The following is a 20,989-nucleotide window of genomic DNA, read 5'->3' on the forward strand; positions in this document are numbered from 1 at the left end:
ATCTAAGGTTATCTCAAAAGGCACTGGAGACGCCAGACTAGGGGCAAACAACAACAATAACAAGGGGTTCTCTCTGTCAATATGTTAGAAAATATTAGCTTTATGAACGCTACATCAAATTCTCAGCAATGCTCATGTTTTCTTTGGCCAATACTACACTATTGAGCTGATACAAATTAAGGTGATGTGAAAGTAACATCCTAAAAGAGTATGGACTAAATGTTATGTTTCAAATGATAGTTCATCATCTCATCACCAAATGTGAAGTTACAGAAATGGCCCAATAGGAGGCAATGTGGGTCAACTATTGATGGCTGTTCAAAGCCAAAGAATCACTTTGTAATTCGTTTCCTTGTGCATACATGCATTTCAGACAATCAAAACATTCCTCTTACTGTAGCTTCCAAGGCAGCCCAATTTATAAATAGCACATTCCCAAGGTGTATGAATTCATATAGTGTTAGAACGTGAGCGCAAACTACAACTAAGTACTGTACTAACACTGGAGAGGGAAACCATGGTCCCAACACCTGCCAACCCAATAATACCATGTCTTACCTAACCTCATATATCCAATACACCACAGTAACAGTGTTAAGATACTGCTATAACACTGTACAAGAAGCAACACATCTAGCTAATGTCAATAACTATTGTCATTACATTTACATTTACATTTAAGTCATTTAGCAGACGCTCTTATCCAGAGCGACTTACATGAGCAATTAGGGTTAAGTGCCTTGCTTAAGGGCACATCGACAGATTTTTCACCTAGTCGGCTCGGGGATTAGAACCAGCTACCTTTCGGTTACTGGCACAACGCTCTTACCCACTAAGCTACCTGCCGCCCTCATTAGTTATTCACATGTACACATATTCCTGTGTACCGTATCCTCAATGTTATTCTGATATCCCAATGATGTTACCTTTAGGCTGTACTCAACCCAACTGAACGTATGAGAATAATATTATATACAATTACAATATTAGGACTGACTTTAGAGGCTTCACACATAATAGACAGAGGCTTCAATGTTAGTCACGAATACCTTGATACTACAGCTGAGCCCAGTTTGTCTTTGTATGTGAACATAATGAGAAAGATACACACTCAATAAAGCCCAGAAATCCATATGGACAGTTAAGGGAGAAAGGAAGATCCCATGCTACAAAATATCACGTTTTTAAAACAACCTTGTTAAAGAAGTAGTCCATGCCAAGCACAAAAAGTCAGAGCTAAAAAGACACAAAATAAAGGAAAGTTCAATCTAATACTAAAAATTGGAGAAAAGTGCTATTACAATACCAAAATTAGGCCACGATGCAGAAATAATAACCACATCACACAAGTGTTGAACAGCATTCACACAAGGCAGCCAGTATCCTCAAAGTAAGCTTTAGCATCCCCTAGATCAGAAGTGTCTAAACCTTGGTCTCTAGGGCATTACAGAGGGTAATCTGCCCTGCTAGTTTGTAGTGGCTGACTAAATCAGTTTCCCAAACAGGAACAGACTCAGAGAACTTACAATACTAACAGCCCCTTCACCTACTAACTTGAGGCCTGTGTTTTTACTGACCACCCGAAGACCCAGAGGCTTTCCGGGAGCAGCGCTGGGGTCTGCAGCCCCAGAGGGAGACTCAGACGTGGGAGGAAGACGAGGGAGAGTCCAGCCTCTCTGGCCTGGGTGGGTGAGACTGGGTGTGTAAGCATTACCAGAGACTGAATCAATCAGCTCTGCTATTATCCTTTGCAGAACCTGTCTGCAACTGTATACCACTACCTTACACTATACTACATTGTACATTTTGAGTATACTCTGCTTCCTAATAGTGGATGTGCACTTTAGTCATTTAGCAGACGCTCTTATCCAGAGCGACTTACAGTTAGTGAGTGCATACATTTTTTCATACTGGCCCCCCGTGGGAAACGAACCCACAACCCTGGCGTTGCAAGCGCCATGCTCTACCAACTGAGCTACAGGGGACCTTCCATGAGGGAAGGCTTTGTAGGGCCTGTCTACCATTAGTAAGACAACTCTAATAGCTAATCCTTGGGGCATTGAAAGGGGTAATGGAAGTCAAATATCTCTATGTCCCCATGTCAACCCCAGATTCATGTTCCAATATCCCAGTCTGAAATAGGGGCGCTAGGACTATTTCAGTGTTACAATTCCAAATATGCAGGTTTGCAGTTTTTTTTTTTTAGGTTAAAATCAGCCCGATTCACACTTGGGTCTCGTGAGATCCTATCACACAGTTATTTCAGTCGCTGTTGATGACTCGAACACACCTCCCGTGAAGAAAAGCAAAACAAGCCACACGTTTCACGCCATCCATCTATCTCCCACAGTCACCTGGGTAAAGCCGGGGGTGGAAATCTCAAACCCACAAATAGAACAAAGGTGCTAAAGAGATTCAGCCCCAAAGCATAAATAACTAGCACAAAGAAGACAATAAAATACAGTAATAATGCTTTGTTGGTTATTGTTTTCTTATTTTAACACGCCTGTTGTAATACACCTTGTCTTGGATTAATGAAGACCTTAAAGGTGCAGTGGGTTACTAAGATTTTCTCAGCAGTCCAAACTCCAACTCCATAGCATTCAACTAAAAGATAGAACTGCACATTCAATCAAAAGCAAACACATTCCCTTTGTTAACAACCGATTGAAACAGCACACTCCCTCACAATGAAAATAGAACTGCACTCTGCAGCCCAAGAAATTACAAGCAAGTGAAATATTTTGGTCTAATACTGCATTGAAAACTATGTAGTTAAATAAATGTAAAGATTCAACTTCAAAAATGTATAATACTATGAATATATTCACTAACGTAATGTCTATTAGACACCTTTGAATAAGAAAAAAAATAACCCTAGTGCATCACATCTGAATGTAACACTATATGTGTAGATTTGAAAGATTTCCGTATATTAACACTGATGACGGACTGGGCAGACATTAAAAAACGAGTGGACTGAAAAGACAGGTACAAGTATGTGTGTGTCATAGACATACTGTCTTTATGTAGACATCCTGAGCACCATTTTCAATTCCAGCTAAAGGAGTGGAAGTCCTGCAGTGACACCTGGGTTTTACCTGACATTGCAGCTTTATAAAAACATGCTGAGAGAGGGATCAAAAAGTTATCTTCCTTCATTCCTAATACCTTATTCCCTTCCTCCCCGTATCTGCCATGTTATGGAGGAGGCGAGGAGAGGAGGGCAAGGAGCCAGGAGGGAGAGAACATGTCACAGCTTCATTTTTGGTATAATACCTGTGCTTCAACACTCAGTGAGGACAAAAGACTACAGTTGACTTTCAAATACAACTGGAATAAAATAAAGTTAAAAGAAACTGGAATCAAGGATATACGCAGGCAGGGGAGAAAACTCCTGGTTGCTCCTGGTAAGGGTTGATGATGGAACCCTGAGCAGTGCTGCCCCCTGTGGTATGGGGAAGTTAAGGCAGGCTGGCTGAGGGGCACCCTAGTGGTCAATCAAGACGGAGCAAGAAGAAGTCTGTTCAGTTCTGCTTCTTACTCCCTCCCATGGCAGTGATATAAAATAGCCATCTGATCCAGAATTGCTATCAAGTGTTCACTTTGAATGTCATTGAGGGGAATTTGGTCAGTTTGGTCAGCACTGTTGGCCTCTCCTCTTGGTGTTATGTGGGGGTTTGGGGATCACGATGGGTGCTTGAACCACAAACCACCTCCTGTGCTGGAGCAGGAACCTAAACCCAGACTACCACCTCTACTGCCCCTCCCTTGGACAGCTGATTCTAGAACAGTCTAGGGCAACATTTGGGATTCAAACCTCCAACATGGAGCTTCACTGGGATGAAACCCGAGAGAAAACAAAATGGTGTCAAACCGGTCCAAAATGGAGGACAAAGTCTGTGGAAGAGAAGTCAGACAGGCATAGGTTATGGTCAGAGACTCTGAGGCAAAACACCCAACTCTGGGATGGGCTCTACTCTAATTTCAAATCCCTAAGCGAAAGAAAACCAAACAAAAGCATCCTTCCATGTGTGTTGGAGCAGCGCTGGTGCCCCCTGGCTGCTGGTCTTGTCCAGTGCGCTAACAGTCTAAATAGACGTCAAGTCAGAGGTAACCTCCCCATAGGGGAGTCTTAGCAGTGGTCTGTGGAATGGTCTTTAGCGTCTGTGTGACTGAGGGGCAGAGAGAGAGCCCTTTTGTACCCAGTCTCGTCACCCCCAGGCTGGTGGGTGGATCTCAGGGGCAGGAGGCAGCACTGGACTGGTCACTGAGGCCCAGCGAGGTGAGGCCACCTTGGGCACAGAGAACTGCCCACGCCGATACCCACCCACCCACACACACACACACACAATCGTACAGAAGGGAAACTTGGCTCTCCCGTCATGGAGGGGTGGTAGGCTCATAGCTGGCCTCCTAAGTCTGGGGTGAGAGGTCAGAAAAGGAGGGGTCATGGAGGGGTCATGGAGGGGTGACAGCCTCAGGAGACGTGGGGCGAGGAGGACGGGTGTCTGGAGAAGCACCAGCCTCTCTTGGTGCGCTGCTTGCGTAGGATCTCCTCCTCGCGCTCGCGCTCCTTCTGAGAGCGCAGGTAACGGTCCTCCTCCTTCAGGAACCACACTGGAGGCCAACGTTGCTTCTCAAAGTGCCTCTGGTTATCTACACGCAGAGAGAGGGGGGGAGATCAGAATAAATTGATTATTAATTGAAAGGGAGAGAAAGTAAGAGATACATACATAGATATAGAAAGAGAAAGAAATCGTTAATATAAGGGACCAAAAAGCCACGTGAGAAACGAGTGAGAGATGGGGAGCGATGTTGGGGATTGGAGGTGGGACTATAGGTACAAAGGAGCTGAACAATTTGTTGAGAATAGAGTGGACTCGGAGACACACAAAGAGGTAGAGAAGAGAGAGGGAATGCAGTCTGTACCTGGAGACATGACCTTCATGTCTTTAGGGAACTTGCGACAGATGCTGTTGTAGTTGGTGCAGATGTGATGGAGACACCAGGCAGACAGCTGCTTGGCATTGTGGAACTGCAAGGGATGAATGAATAGGTGAGCAGTCCATCAAAAAGGTCCAATGAAAAGAAAGACCTCAAACTTTCTTACTTTACAAATAAGAAAGATGAACTTGAATGGGAAGTGGACAAATGACTTTAAAAGATGAATGTCACCTGTCATTGTAGAACAACGTTTTCTACAGTTGGGTATCTGATATAGGCCTGAGTTATAGGGTGGTCCGATCCTTCTTGGATATCAGTTAGAATGTTCTCTCCAGTGAAATAGTATTTTCCTAACAACAACATGTAGTATTTGTATTATGTGTAGTATGTGTATTGCAGTAACAGTGTCATCAGTACAACTGTCATTCAGAGTATATGGTACGTGTAAAGACTCACCTGAGCCAACTCCAGGTAAGCCAGCACGTGTCCGTCAATCTCCACTCCCTTCTTAGCCCACTGGAGCAGCTCATCCACAGCATGCTGCTCTGTGAGGGCAACAAGGCGTGGCAGACACAGTCGGTTGGATAGGATGATGAGCTCAATAGGCTCCAGGTCAGGACAGGGCGAAAGCAGCCCACAGTACATGAACTCCAACACTGCACGCATACAGGAGCTACTGGTGTCAGGGATGGACACCTGGAGTGAGGGTGAGAGAAAAAGATGGAGAGAGAGAGAGATTAAAATTTAGTGAATTAGAAAATAATAATACCAGGTCTTCCAGTAGTTATTTAAGTGATAATGCCTGAGAAGCCGGTGTTTGGAGGATAAATTGGCACGGGTGTTGTTATGCCTGAGACTACGTTTATGAGTATACATTTGTTTACATCCCTGTTAGTTTTGAGGGAGCGTGCAATTGGCATGCTCACTGCAGGAATGTCCACCAGAACTGTTGCCTGAGAATGTCATGTTCATTTCTCTACCAACGTCGTTTTAGAGAATTTGGCAGTATGTCCAACCAGCCTCACAATTGCAGACCACGTGTAATCACGCCAGCCAAGGACCTCCACATCCAGCTTCTTTACCTGCGGGATCGTCGGAGACCAGCCAACCGGACAGCTGATGAAACTGAGGAGTATTTATGTCTGTAATAAAGCACTTTTGTAAGGAAAAACTAATTATGATAGGCTCATGTGAAATCCATAGATTAGGGCCTAATTAATTTATCTATTATTGACTGATTTCCTTATATGAACTGTAACTCAATAAAATCGTTGAAATTGTTGCATGTTGCGTTTAGATTTTGTTCAGTATAGATTGATATATAGTCCTATATTTAGATGTCCTAGCCTACCTGTTTCAGGTAATAAATTCAATGCAGCCTTATATTTAGCTAATTCATGATTGGTTATGCATAATAAGCTTCTAACTTATAGCCTTTGTCTCTTGCGCAATACGCAAGCACCTGTGTTCCGCTGGCCTCTCCTTAAAAAACGCTCCTTAGCTCTTGTAGACCCATGCAGGAAAAGCTAGACTAGAATAGCATGCTGGACATGATTGTTTTAGCATTTCTTATACCAATAGCCTATTCGAAGGGACGCAAGCTCTTTTTCGCTGAATGTTAAATACAGTAGCCCAATAGAACTCACGGGTAGTTTGAAAGAAGAGCGAACACACGATGGCAGTCTATAGCAGTTATTTATTCAGATCCACAAGCATTCAATCTTCGTGAAGAGAAGTGAAAGACTTCTGCATCTAATTCTAGTCCTATAAGCCAGGCCTGGTATTTAAAGCGGATTTTGAAAAGGCCTTTGATAAAGTAAGACTGGATTTTATTTATAAATGCCTGGATTTTTTCAATTTCGGTGATTCTCTTAAAGAATGGGTCAAAGTAATGTATAGCAATCCCAGGTGTAAAATAGTAAATAGCGGCTACTTCTCAGAGAGTTTTTAATTATCAAGATGAGTTAAACAAGGGTGTCAGCTGTCACCATATCAATTTGTTATGGCCATTGAAATGCTAGCTATTAAAATCAGATCAAATAACAACATTAGAGGATTAGAAAAAGTTTCCATGTATGCCGATGACTCAAGTTTTATATTAAGTCCGCAAGCTAGATCCCTGCAATGTCTCATTGAAGATGTAGATAACTTTTCTGGACTCTCTGGACTAAAACCTAGTTATGATAAGTGTACAATATTACGTATTGGATCTTTAAAAAAATACAACTTTTACATTACCCTGCAGTTTACCTATAAAATGGGCTGACGGTGAAGTAGACATACTTAGTATTCATATCACAATATGTATAAATGCGCTCTCCACAATGAATTTCAATAGAAAACTTGTAAAAATAGACAAGATCCTGCAACCATGGAGAGGTAAATACCTGTCTACTTATGGAAAAATTGCCCTGATTAACTCCTTAGTCATATCTCAGTTTACTCACTTACTTATGGCACTGCCTACTCCTGATGATTTGTTTTTCAAATCATATGAGCAAAATATATTTCGCTTTATCTGGGATGCTAAACCAGACAAGATAAAGCGTGCCTATCTATATAATGAATATGAACTGGGTGGGTTGAGATTATAACATATAAAAGCACTAAACCATCCTCTAACAGAATCACTTATTCAAAAGTTTTTTTGGAACCCTAAATGGTTCTCAAGTAGATTACTAAGAAAAGCTCATCCATTGTTTAAAAATTGCCTTTTTGTCTTTGTGCAGATTGCCATGTCTCATTTCCGATTAATTTAAAATTATATTTTGCTTTTTTTCAAACAAGCATTGCAGAGCTGGCTACAATTTCAATTTCATCCCCCTGAAAAGATAGAACAAATAATACAACAAATATTATAGCTGAACTCAAATGTGCTGGTTGATAAAATACCTGTATTTATGGAAAATATGTTTGAAAAGGGTATTTTGTTTTTAAATGATATAGTACATTTGAATGGTAGAGTTATGTCTTTCATGGAGTTATCAGAATTATATGGGAAGGTCTGCTCAATCCAAGATTACAACCAATTGATTACAGCATTACCCCAAAAATGGAGGAGGCAGTGGGAGGAGGTAGGGAACTGGTCTGTCTGCCCAATATAAAGGATCAAAACTGGCGGAGGAATAAAAATAGCATAAATAGGAAAGTATACCAGTTTCATTTGAGGACCAGGATGTTGACAGCTGTGCCATACAGATTGCAAAATAGTCGGGTAGAGATTTTTGATGTACCGAATCCATGAGTTGATATATAAAACGACGCAAGATTCAAGACTTTGTGTTTTTCAGCTAAAATTAGCCACCAACAAAATGTTGAATATTTGGGGCATACAATCATCGAAGCTCTGCAGATTTTGTTGTAAGGACACAGAATCAATAGACCATTTATTTTGGTATTGCCCTCAGGTAGCCTGTTTCTGGTCTCAGGTTCAGGAATGGCTGAAAATACATAACATTGATCTAAAATGTACCCTAGAAATAGTACTGTTGGGAGATCTGGAGAGACAGGGTCAGTCAAGTACTAATATACTAATACTCTTAGTAAAAGTATTTATCTTCAACTCGCTGTCACGCCCTGGCTCTGGGGACTCTTTAATGTTGAGCCAGGGTGTGGATTTTCATTGTTTAGTTTTCTATGTTTTTTGTTCTAGATCGTTTAGATCTATGTTGGCCAGGGTGGTTCCCAATCAGAGGCAGCTGTAGCTCGTTGTCTCTGATTGGGGACCATACTTAGGCAGCCTGTTGGCACCAGTTAGTTTGTGGGATCTTGTTCCGTTAAGGTTTGTTTTGGTAACCTAGGACTTCACGTATAGTTTGTTTGTTGTTTTGGTTCGTGTGTTAAGTACTAATAAATTTGTACACTTATCACGCTGAGCCTTGGTCCGTCTCTTCCGTATACGATCGTGACAGAAGATCCCACCTAAAGAGGACCAAGCAGCGTGTCCAGGAACAGACAGCCTGGACTTGAGAGGAGATCCTGGACGGGAAGGGATCCTGGACTTGGGAAGAGATTCAGGCCGGAATGGATCGCCGTCCTTGGGTGGAGACTGTGGAGGCGCGCTACAGAGAGGAGCAGCGGCAACGCAGAGGGTACCGGCCGAGGAGGAAGCCCGAGAGACAGCCCCAATAAAAAAATTTTGGGGGGCTAAAAGGGTGGTTGGCGGAGCCTAGAGTTAGAGCAGAGCCAACTCCCCGTACTCAGGCTAGGAAGCGTGAGACTGGGCAGGCTCCGTGTTATGCGGAGCCACGTACTGTGCCGCGAGTGTTCCGGCACAGTCCTGTACGTCCGGTGCTAGCACCACGCACGTGTCGTGCTAAGATGGGCATGCAGCCAGGACGGGGTGTGCCGGCTCAACGCTCGTGGCCTCCAGTATGCCTCCTCGGTCCCGTATATCCTGCGCTAGTGCCACGTGCTGTAGCGCCAGTACGAGTGCACAGCCCTGTACGTCCTGTGCTAATGCCTCACACATAGTGTGGAAATAGGCATTCAGCCAGGACGGGTTGTGTCAGCTCTCCGCTCCAGACCTCCAGTCCGCCTCCACAGTCCGGCCCGGCCCGTTCCGGCTCCCCGCACCAAGCCAGTGGTGCGTGTTCCCAGTCCAGTCCGGCCTGTTCCTGCCCCTCGCACCAAGCCATTGGTGCGCGTCGCCAGCCCGGTCCGGCCTGTTCTTGCCCCTCGCACCAAGCCTGTGTGCGCGTCGCCAGCCCGGTCCGGCCTGTTCCTGCTCCCCGCACCAAGCCAGTGGTGCGCGTCGCCAGCCCGGTCCGGCCTGTTCCTGCTCCCCGCACCAAGCCAGTGGTGCGCGTCGCCAGCCCGGTCCGGCCTGTTCCTGCTCCCCGCACCAAGCCAGTGGTGCGTGTCGTCAGCCCGGTCCGGCCCGTTCCTGCTCCCCGCACCAAGCCAGTGGTGCGCGTCGCCAGCCCGGTCCGGCCCGTTCCTGCTCCCCGCGGCAAGCCAGTGGTTCGTGTGTCCAGTCCGGCACGGCCCGGACTGGACACACGCTTGGAGTTTGTCAGCTGCTCCACTCCGGAGTCAGAGCAATCCACTCCACCGGTGTCCAGTCCAGAATCTTGTTTCTCATGGTCAGAGTCTTTAGGTGCCTTTTGACAAACTCCAAGCGGGCTGTCATGTGCCTTTTACTGAGGAGTGGCTTCCGTCTGGCCACTCTACCATAAAGGCCTGATTGGTGGAGTGTGGCAGAGATGGTTATCCTTCTGGAAGGTTCTCCCATCTCCACAGAGGAACTCTGGAGCTCTGTCAGAGTGACCTCCCTGACCAAGGCCCTTCTCCCCGATTACTCAGTTTGGCCAGGCGGCCAGCTCTAGGAAGAGTCTTGGTGGTTCCAAACTTCTTCCATTTAAGAATGATGGAGGCCACTGTGTTCTTGGGGACCTTCAATGCTGCAGACATTTTTTGGTACCCTTCTCCAGATCTGTGCCTCGACACAATCCTGTCTCGGAGCTCGACGGACAATTCCTTCGACCTCATGGCTTGGTTTTTGCTCTGACATGCACTGTCAACCTTATATAGACAGGTGTGTGCCTTTCCAAATCATGTCCAATCAATTTAATTTACCACAGGTGGACTCCAATCAAGTTGTAGAAACATCTCAAGGATGATCATGGAAACAGGATGCACCCGAGCTAAATTTCGAGTGTCATAGCAAAGTGTCTGAATACTTATAAGCTATGTTTTAATTTTTTATAAATTTGCAAAAATGTCTACAAACCTGTTTTCACTTTGTCATTATGGGGTAAAAAAAAAATGTCTTGTGTGTGGATTGATGAGGAAACAATTTATTTAATCAATTTTAGTATAAGGCTGTAACGTAACAAAATGTGGAAAAAGTCAAGGGGTCTGAATACTTACTGAATGCACTCTAGGCTTTGTATTGTATTTGGTCTTTTTTGGGCTTGGGCTCATTAAATGCCGTTAATGTAGGGTCATAAAATGTATTTAATATATGGCTCATCAGGCTCAGGTAGCATTAGGTTAGAATTTTCATGCTGATCAAAGCTTTTATCAAATCCAGAAATATTTATATGCTTTATAATGCTTTTGAATGACACTTCCGGTTTTGGCGGGAAATACCGGGTTACCCGGGAGAAAAGTGATTCATTCTCGGGATGGAACATTTGTAAAATACCAGGAAAATATTCAACTCTAACACCAACCTGCAATGTAAGGGCATGGGTGGGTGGATAACGTAAGTAGAGTGATGTCAGAGTGATGTCACAGGAAGTAGCGTGGGGGAAGGGGGTTGTGCAAGGTGAAGGGCAGTTCATCTCCAGTTGAGTACAACCTTTTGATCCTGCCATAGATGAAAGCCCCAGCCTGCCAGGGGGGTGTTGACGCTAGCTAGCGCTGTGGCTAAGGGTAACAGCCTCAAAGCACCCCAGAATAACCCCACTGGCCTGTCGTCCGTGGCATTGATGGCCTGGATGTCATTGTGGGACAGAGCTTGAAGCAGAGCTGTGGGATGGACTGAGGAGAAAACACCTCTGACTGGACCATTTACTTAAACCACATCCAAAACAGAGCAGTACACACAAAAAGAACAGCTAATGTGTCCCCACATCCGGATAAAACAAGTACAAAAGTACAGCTACAGAAAATAAGGTAATATCCCCTCACTATTTGCTGCTCACCGTGTCCTGCTCCAATAAGATTGTCTGTTGTTGAAGCAGTAGCACTCAGGCTGATCAGAGCTACCAATACAGGCAGAGTGGGCTGAGGTGCAATAGACATGTGGTTGTGTGGTTCTTTGAAGAGTTCGGTTCAGGAAAACATTGAATCTCTCAGGAACACTGGATCAGTATTAATTTTGTCAACAATAACCATGACGAAAAATACTTGTCAACAACCTATTTTTCCTGACTAAAACTATGACGATAAAAATACAAAATGCCCTGGAAAAAAACTATTACAAATTCCTTCTCATTTTAGTCGACGAAAATGTAATGAGACGAGAATTCCATGTGAGATCAATGGACATATAATTTGACATTAAGCTACTTTTCATCGGTTTTGTCCAATCCTAAGCATGCAGGCATGCATGCAGAATATCCTCTCATTGGCAGAATTGACATCTTTCAGTTGTACGGTTGGATTGAGCTGTTCTGCCCGGCTCTCCCACACAGCTCCCAGGCGGTCACTTCAGTCACTCGTCAATCTTTTGATCTGATGCAGAGCCAGGACACTTGACTTGTAACTAACCTCAACTATACTTAACAAAAATATAAATGCAACATGTAAAGTGTTGGTCCCATTTTTCATGAACTGAAATAAAAAATCCCAGTAATTTTCCATACGCACAAAAAGCTTATTTCTCTAAAATTCTTAGCACAAATTTGTTTACATCCCTGTTAGTGAGCATTTCTCCTATGCCAAGATAATCCATCCATTGTTGAAATTGTTGCATGTTGTGTTTATATTTTTGTTCAGTATAGAAACAATGTTTCCTCTCTCTCTTACTTTCATGTAGCCTATTTTTGATTTGATCACATCAGAAGCTCTATTTTGCACTGTTATTCATTCATCTGTGTTGCCTCTCTCGCGCCGCGGTCCGCAAATGCGAGTTGCAGTTGCTTTATTCTATGGGGAAAATGAATGCTATCCGTTGAATATTAGGAGTACAGTAATAATTCTGGAATTTTTGTAAAGCTCAAATTCTCCCCTTTTCAAGGAAACCACTGTTATTTACCCCCTTGACAGTTATGATGGGGAGAAAATCAGAGCTGTAAATTGTTTAACCTGTAGCCAAGGCTTTATAGCCTATATGGTTAATTATGGCTGGCATTGGTTACAATCAGCTACAATATCAATCTTGCCAGCTAATCTATACGAGGGGATAGTTGGACAAGGCCATCTGCCTAAATATTCATGATTTAATAGAAACAAATGCACTGACTATTATGTGACTAAAACTAGACAAAAATGGTCCAGAGTTTTAGTCAACTGATAATGACTAAAACTAACAAAGGATGAAATGACTCAAATGTGACTAAGACTAAAAGGTATTTTAAGACTAAATCTAAAATAGCTGCCAAAATTAACACTGCACTGGAGAAAAGATGTCCAGGAGAAGTTATGTTAAGAAAAAGAAGATACCAGATTCATGAAGATTACTCTATCCTTAGTGCAGTGTAAGAGTTGATGGTAGGCCAAGACCCCCCTCCATCCTGAAACTTGTTCAGAACCTGGAGAGGGTCCAAGTGTGTTTCTCTCCTCAGAGGAGAGCAAACAAAGTCACACTTATTCCCACAGCCACAAGTGACGGCCAAGGAGTTACGAGGGCGATTTTGGGAGGGATCGAAAGAAAACTGCTGGGACTGCAGATTGCACCATCGGACCATGGCAACCCCCTTCTCTTCATCTTCTCCCACACACCTTCCCACACATGCACACACACAGCGTATAACATTTGTAAAACCCTGCACCACTCTGACCACTAGGGGTCACTTAAGCAATAAGGCACAAGGGGGGACCATGAATACTAAGAACTGATCCGGGAGGACCATGAATAACGGGCAATAGGTGCCAGTGGATATGGTTCTGCCGCCACAGGTCTGTCCGGCAAGAACAAGTCCAGATGTCTTTAGAAAAGGTTTATTCCAGATAATGGTTCCTTAATGGATAACTGTAGATAGTATGTGTGTGTGAATGTGGACATCTTCTTCCATTAAACCCCCCTTAACCTGGACATCCGCCTCATCCTTGTTCTGACCGGACATTCTGTAGTGGTTGCTACCGGCCTTAAGCCAGCACCTAAGGTTTCTTATTAGATTTATGGTCCTTCGACTCTCTACAACCTACCCCCTATTTTCCAGTTAGGTTTAAATTATAAATCAATCTTAATGTGACTTGGATTTAAGAGGATAATCGTCATTGTCCGACTCAGATTCAGACATTTCTGCCCCGCCGTTCAAAGCTATGGCCAGCTCAGGAGGATGAGCAGTGCATGCTGGGCTGATAGAGGCTGGCTGATATGCCCATAAGCGAAACAGTCAGTCCTTTCTTGCTCCATCTGTCTACACACAGGGTTCTTTTTCATGGCTCTTTCAGAATCTCATTAACTACCTGAGTTGCTGTATCCATTTGCAAAGCAATCAACCCGTTTACTCTAGCAGTGCCAGGAGTTGTACATTTGGGATCAAGTGTTTGGTTGAATTTTCTGAAGGCTGGCTCATCTCAAGGACTTGCCAGACTGGATGAATAAATTAACCAGTGCTTTTTTTTTACTCATTTGAATTAGGTTGTCATGTTTCTGCTCTTTTAATGCAAACTGCTAAAGTTGGTTGTCCTGACCTGCAGCTACTAATAGCTGTTGGCTGTCTCACCTTGTCTTTATCCTGAAATTGTTTGTATGATTCTTTGTGGGTACCGTTCAGATTAACTTTGATGAACTCCTTACTCATCATCAGAAGGGCATTCAAACCAAACTATCCAATCAGGGAGGGTCTTATTGAGTTTATTTTTGGCATGGGAAGGGCGAGACGACTCAAGGTGAAAGGTGTTAAAGAAAGAACTGTGTTGGCTGACGGCAGACAGACGGAAAGGTTGGTGCATCCAGTCTCAGTCCAACACACTTTGAAACAGAGGATGATCAAGCAAGATGAGCCACAGTACAGGACACTGTTTGGTCAGAGACTCCCAAGGACACACGCTTCTCCACGCACGCCGCCACGAACCTCGCTCGGACAAGTGTCCTTTTCATCCTTTCTCTCGTTTTGTTTTCCTTTCACTAGTGAAGTTTCACTTCTTCTTTCTTCTTTTCAACCCTGCCACCTCTCTGAGTTATTTTCCTCCTGAATAGAGCGGAGCCTGAAAAACTGTCGTTCAAGGGCCTTGCTGCTAAGGCAAAGCAAAAAAAATTGCCCTCCGTTTGAGCGTCTGTTAAATGCTACATCAAGTGTCTCGCTTCTGCTCCATTGAGACTGGCTCTGAAAATAGCCAGACATTCACCAGGCAGATGTGTCTCAGACAGACAGACAGGGGGGCAGACAGACAGCACGTGGTAATGCATTAGTGACAAGGGGACCCGTCTGCCTGCGTCAGGCACAATGGCACTGCTCACAACCACAGCCACATCTGTGCCACTCCAAGGGAGGCTTTGTCCATGCACCGCAAGGCCAGCCAGCTAAGCAGGGAAAGGGAGGGATGTGTGAGGGTTTTTGTACTGAGATTTCAAACTGAGGTGAATGTGCAACCCTAAGAGTCTAGGACTCTATCCCACTATCCTGGTTGCTCCACTATAGACATCTCACACACAATGACAAATACTGACGGCTTCACATTGTCCAGTGCCTCGGTCTTTGTTAGATGTGCACCTGGCCACTGCACTGTGCAAGCGGAACGCCATAAAGATTGCCACAATGGGACAAACATAAGCTTTCAGGGTTACCATGGATACTGGCAAGCATCCCGGTAGCCTCCACTGTCGACCCCCACCCTCACTGCTGTCGGTGTTTTACAAATGTCCTTATAGATAAAATGACCCCCACCCTGCACCATGACCCTTGTCCACTCCACCTTCACCCCTCCCCCCTCCCTGTGGACTCTGGCTGTAAAAGCATCCATCGGACCAGGCCAGCGTCCTGGGGCTGCCGGCTTCCTGGCAGGGCCGTAACCCAAAGCCTGTGGGGCCTGGACTGTAACCATACCTGGGGGATCTAGTTCGTCAGAAGGGCACAGGCAGCGGACACCCACAGCACCCAGAGACAGGTGCTCCCTCCCTGGGTGGGTCGGCCCAGTCCGCAGCCCTGTCCTGGAGTTGTCTTTCTAGAACCCGAGCCGCCAGAGACGCGCCGGGGGTAACCGGACACACACCGCACAGGGAATACTGACCTGGATAAGGAGAGGGATGCTTGGGCTCTGAGAATCCAGAATGATCCGGCCCACAGTCCCACAATATCCTGTGTTCTAGCTACTATATACAGACTTTTGTGTGTTCCTGGATTGTTTCTCATGTATGGCTCACGGGCAGCTCTCTAATGTGAATGCATGTCATGTTACGCCGTTGTCTTGGGGTCAAATGTCAAAGGAAAAAGAGTTCCCTTTGCGATACATACTGTCCTCTGCTCTACCATCTCTCTCAGCCTCCCTCAATAGCCTCTTCTCGAACCATCAGATAAGGCTGTCAATTGACAGTATGTTGATAACAGGCAGGAATGCGGGCGGTATGTGTGGTTAGTGCTGTGATATTATGATATTCTCACGATTCCTCTTGTCCAGGAAGTATGTGTAGACAGGAAATTAAACAGGAAGTCCCGAGGTGAGCCGGCTCAGATGCGGAATCCTGTCTGCCTGCTGCTTTAAGCCACTCTTCTGGCTGTACTCCAGTACTCTATGTATTGTCAGTTAGCGTGGCAGCTAACTCTGTGAGCCCTTAGAGGAGGATCATACTACAGTGTGCATTCAACACATTGACAGGTGAAACAGGTTTATAGATCGCAGAACAGCTCATCCAGCCACGACCCCTCCTCTACCACCACCACTACTATACTTCTACAACCCATCCTTACCGAACCCCAATCCATGTCATTCTTCCACACATTTAGCTAACACTTTGATATTTCTCCTATTGCTAGGTTCAACTGGGGAATATGTCTGGTTTGACAGTGTAACCCCAGCATCCTACTCCTGACTCACCTCCTCGATGTAGCTCTCCATGAAGGATCCCCGGAACATGGCGGCCATCCAGTCGCAGCTGGAGATGAGCAGGGGTTTGTGGGCCGGCATGTATCCATCGTCCAGGCGGAACACCACATCTAAAACCGGGGGAGGGAAAACACTGAGCACTCATCTCGTAGTGAGCCACGGAGTCGAGGTTACAGAGAGAGGGGAAGACAGACAGATAGAAGGACACAAACACAGACAAACGCAGACAGACAGACGCACACAGAGACGGGTAGACAGACCGAGAGATACAGTGACAGATAGACAGAGCTCTATTTGACACAGGGTGTAAGGGAGGGACACGCTGGCACACAGTGTCAAGCAGAGTTGAGGTACTAAGTTTGAAACCTATATAGACCTTTGAAGGGCTCTGACTGTCCCTTTATTCTGTTTGGAGGCCGAAAGATGTCATTCGAAAGAGGAAGCATTCTTTGAAAAAACTAAACCAATCCCTAGGGCAGACCTATAGGACACGCTAATCTTCATGGGGCATAGAAACCACTAGAGCGAGTAAATCATTTATATTCAAGAGGTACACTACATTACCAAAAGTATGTGGACAGCTGCTCATCGAACATCTCATTACAAATTCATGGGCATTAATATGGAGTTGGTCCCCCCTTTGCTGATATAACAGCCTCCACTCTTCTGGGAAGGTTTTCCACTAGATGTTGGAACATTGCTTCGAGGACTTGTATCCATTCAGTCACAAGAGCATTAGTGAGGTCGGGCACTGATGTTGGGCGATTAGGCCTGGCTCGCAGTCGGCGTTCCAATTCATCCCAAAGGTGTTCGATGGGGTTGAGGTCAGGGCTCTGTGCAGGCCAGTCAAGTTCTTCCACACCGATCTCGACAAACCATTTCTGTATGGACCTCGCTTTGTGCACAGGGGCATTGTCATGCTGAAACAGGAAAGGGCCTTCCCCAAACTGTTGCCACAAAGTTGGAAGCACAGAATTGTCTATAATGTCATTGTATGCTGTAGCATTAAGAATTCCCTTCACTGGAAGTAAGGGGCCTAGCCCCAACCATGAAAAACAGTCCCAGACCATTATTTCTCCTCCACCAAACTTTACAGTTGGCACTATGCATTGGGGCAGGTAGCGTTCTCCTGGCATCCGCCAAACCCAGATTTGTGCGTCGGACTGCCAGATGGTGAAGCGTCATTCATCACTCCAGAGAACGCGTTTTATATATATATATATATATATATATATATATAAAAAGAATTGTGATAAATAAAAAAGTTTACCAGTTTCATTTAAGGACCAAAAAATTTACAGCTGTGCCATATACAGTGGGGAGAACAAGTATTTGATACACTGCCGATTTTGCAGGTTTTCCTACTTACAAAGCATGTAGAGGTCTGTAATTTTTATCATAGGTACACTTCAACTGTGAGAGACAGAATCTAAAACAAAAATCCATAAAATCATATTGTATGATTTTTAAGTAATTAATTTGCATTTTATTGCATGGCATAAGTATTTGATCACCTACCAACCAGTATGAATTCCGGCTCTCACAGACCTGTTAGTTTTTCTTTAAGAAGCCCTCCTGTTCTCCACTCATTACCTGTATTAACTGCACCTGTTTGAACTCGTTACCTGTATACAAGACACCTGTCCACACACTCAATCAAACAGACTCCAACCTCTCCACAATGGCCATGACCAGAGAGCTGTGTAAGGACATCAGGGATAAAATTGTAGACCTGCACAAGGCTGGGATGGGCTACAGGACAATAGGCAAGCAGCTTGGTGAGAAGGCAACAACTGTTGGCGCAATTATTAGAAAATGGAAGAAGTTGCAAGATCTCACCTGGTGGGGCATCAATATATACACACACACACACACACACACACACACACACACACACACACACACACACACACACACACACACACAGTGCATTCTGAAAGTATTCAGACCCCTTGACTTTCCACATTTTGTTATGTTACAGCCTTATTCTAAAATTGATTAAATATTTGTTTTCCTCATCAATCTACATACAATACCCCATAATGACAAAGTGAAAACAGGTTTTTAGATTTTTTGGCAAAAAATAAAATAAAATACAGAAATACCTTATTTACAAGTATTCAGACCCTTTACTATGAGACTCAAAATTTACATTTTAGTCATTTTGCAGATGCTCTTATCCAGAGCGACTTACAGTTAGTAAGTCCCCCCGTGGGAAACGAACCCACAACCCTGGCGTTGCAAGCGCCATGCTCTACCAACTGAGCTACAGGGGACTACAAATTGAGCTGAGGTGCATCCTGTTTCCATTGATCATCCTTGAGATGTTTCTACAACTTGATTGGAGTCCCCCTGTGGTAAATTCAATTGATTAGACATGATTTGGAAAGGCACACACTTGTCTATATAAGGTCCCACAGTCAGGGAGGTGACCAAGAACCCGATGGTCACTCTGACAGAGCTCTAGAGTTCCTCTGTGGAGATGGGAAAACTTTCCAGAAGGACAACCATCTCTGCAGCACTCCACCAATCAGGCCTTTATTGTAGAGCGGCCAGATGGAAGCCACTCCTCAGTAAAAGGCACATGACAGCCCGCTTGGAGTTTGCCAAAAGACACCTAAAGGACTCTCAGACCATGAGAAACAGGATTCTCTGGTCTGATGAAATCAAGATTAAACTATTTTGCCTGAATGCCAAGCACCACGTCTGGAGGAAACCTGGCACCATCCCTAAGGTGAAGCATGGTGGTGGCAGCATCATGCTGTGGGGATGTTGTTCAGAGGCAGGGACTGCGAGACTAGTCAGGATCGATGGAAAGATGAACGGAGCAAAGTACAGAGCGATCCTTGATGAAAACCTGCTCCAGAGCGCTCAGGACCTCAGACTGGGGCGAAGGTTCACCTTCCAACAGGACAACAAACCTAAGCACACAGCCAAGCCAACGCAGGAGTGGCTTCGGGAAAAGTCTCTGAATGTCCTTGAGTGGCCCAGCCAGAGCCCAGACTTGTACCCGATCTAACATCTCTGGAGAGACCTGAAAATAGCTGTGCAGCGACACTCCCATCCAACCTGACAGAGCTTGAGAGGATCTGCAGAGAAGAATGGGAGAAACTCCCAAAATACAGGTGTGCCAAGCTTGTAGCGTAATACCCAAGAAGACTCAAGATGCTTCAACAAAGTACTGAGTAAAGGGTCTGAATACTTATGTAAATGTGATATTATTTTAGTTTTTGTAAAGAAATTCAAAACAACTATTTTTGCTTTGTCATTATGGGGTATTGTGTGTAGATTGATAAGGGGGGAAAAAACGATGTAATCCATTTTATATTAAGAATGTAACGTAACAACATGTGGAAAAGGTCAAGGGGTCTGAATACTTTCGAATGCTATTTACAAAACAAATATATGGGGGATTGGAAATTATGCAGACAATTACACTGATGGAAGCCACAATCGATCTGAAATATTAAAGCTGATCTACCCCCTAAAAAAGCTCTAGCAGCTCTAACATCAATACACGGGGCAGATCTAGCAGCTCTAACATCAATACACAGGGCAGCTCTAGCAGCTCTAACATCAATACACGGGGCAGATCCAGCAGCTCTAACATCAATACACAGGGCAGATCTAGCAGCTCTAACATCAATACACGGGGCAGATCTAGCAGCTCTAACATCAATACACGGGGCAGCTCTAGCAGCTCTAACATCAATACACGGGGCAGCTCTAGCAGCTCTAACATCAATACACGGGGCAGATCTAGCAGCTCTAACATCAATACACGGGGCAGCTCTAGCAGCTCTAACATCAATACACGGGGCAGATCTAGCAGCTCTAACATCAATACACGGGGCAGATCTAGCAGCTCTAACATCAATACACGGGGCAGCTCTAGCAGCTCTAACATCAATACACGGGGCAGCTCTAGCAGCTCTAACATCAATACACGGGGCAGATCTAGCAGCTCTAACATCAATACACGGGGCAGATCTAGCAGCTCTAACATCAATACACGGGGCAGATCTAGCAGCTCTAACATCAATACACGGGGCAGATCTAGCAGCTCTAACATCAATACACAGGGCAGATCTAGCAGCTCTAACATCAATACACGGGGCAGCTCTAGCAGCTCTAACATCAATACACGGGGCAGATCTAGCAGCTCTAACATCAATACACGGGGCAGCTCTAGCAGCTCTAACATCAATACACGGGGCAGCTCTAGCAGCTCTAACATCAATACACGGGGCAGATCTAGCAGCTCTAACATCAATACACGGGGCAGCTCTAACATCAATACACGGGGCAGCTCTAGCAGCTCTAACATCAATACATGGGGCAGCTCTAGCAGCTCTAACATCAATACACGGGGCAGCTCTAG

General features: G+C 44.8%; 1 protein-coding gene across 1 annotated transcript in view; it reads right to left on the reverse strand.

Moving 5' to 3' along the window:
• Positions 1-856: 856 nt before the first annotated feature.
• The window catches only part of LOC311145093 (rho-related BTB domain-containing protein 1-like), a 64,767-nt gene continuing 44,634 nt past the window's right edge, over positions 857-20,989 (reverse strand). Inside the window, exons 7-10 of the mRNA XM_084181275.1 lie at positions 16,600-16,718; positions 5,404-5,643; positions 4,933-5,038; positions 857-4,659 (exon numbers count right to left, since the gene is read on the reverse strand). Coding sequence (XP_084037401.1) covers positions 4,481-4,659; positions 4,933-5,038; positions 5,404-5,643; positions 16,600-16,718 — 644 coding nt within the window. The 3' untranslated portion in view covers positions 857-4,480. The remainder of the gene's footprint in view (positions 4,660-4,932; positions 5,039-5,403; positions 5,644-16,599; positions 16,719-20,989) is intronic.

Source organism: Coregonus lavaretus (genome assembly GCF_964263955.1).
Source record: "Coregonus lavaretus genome assembly, chromosome: 17".
NCBI lineage: Eukaryota > Metazoa > Chordata > Actinopteri > Salmoniformes > Salmonidae > Coregonus > Coregonus lavaretus.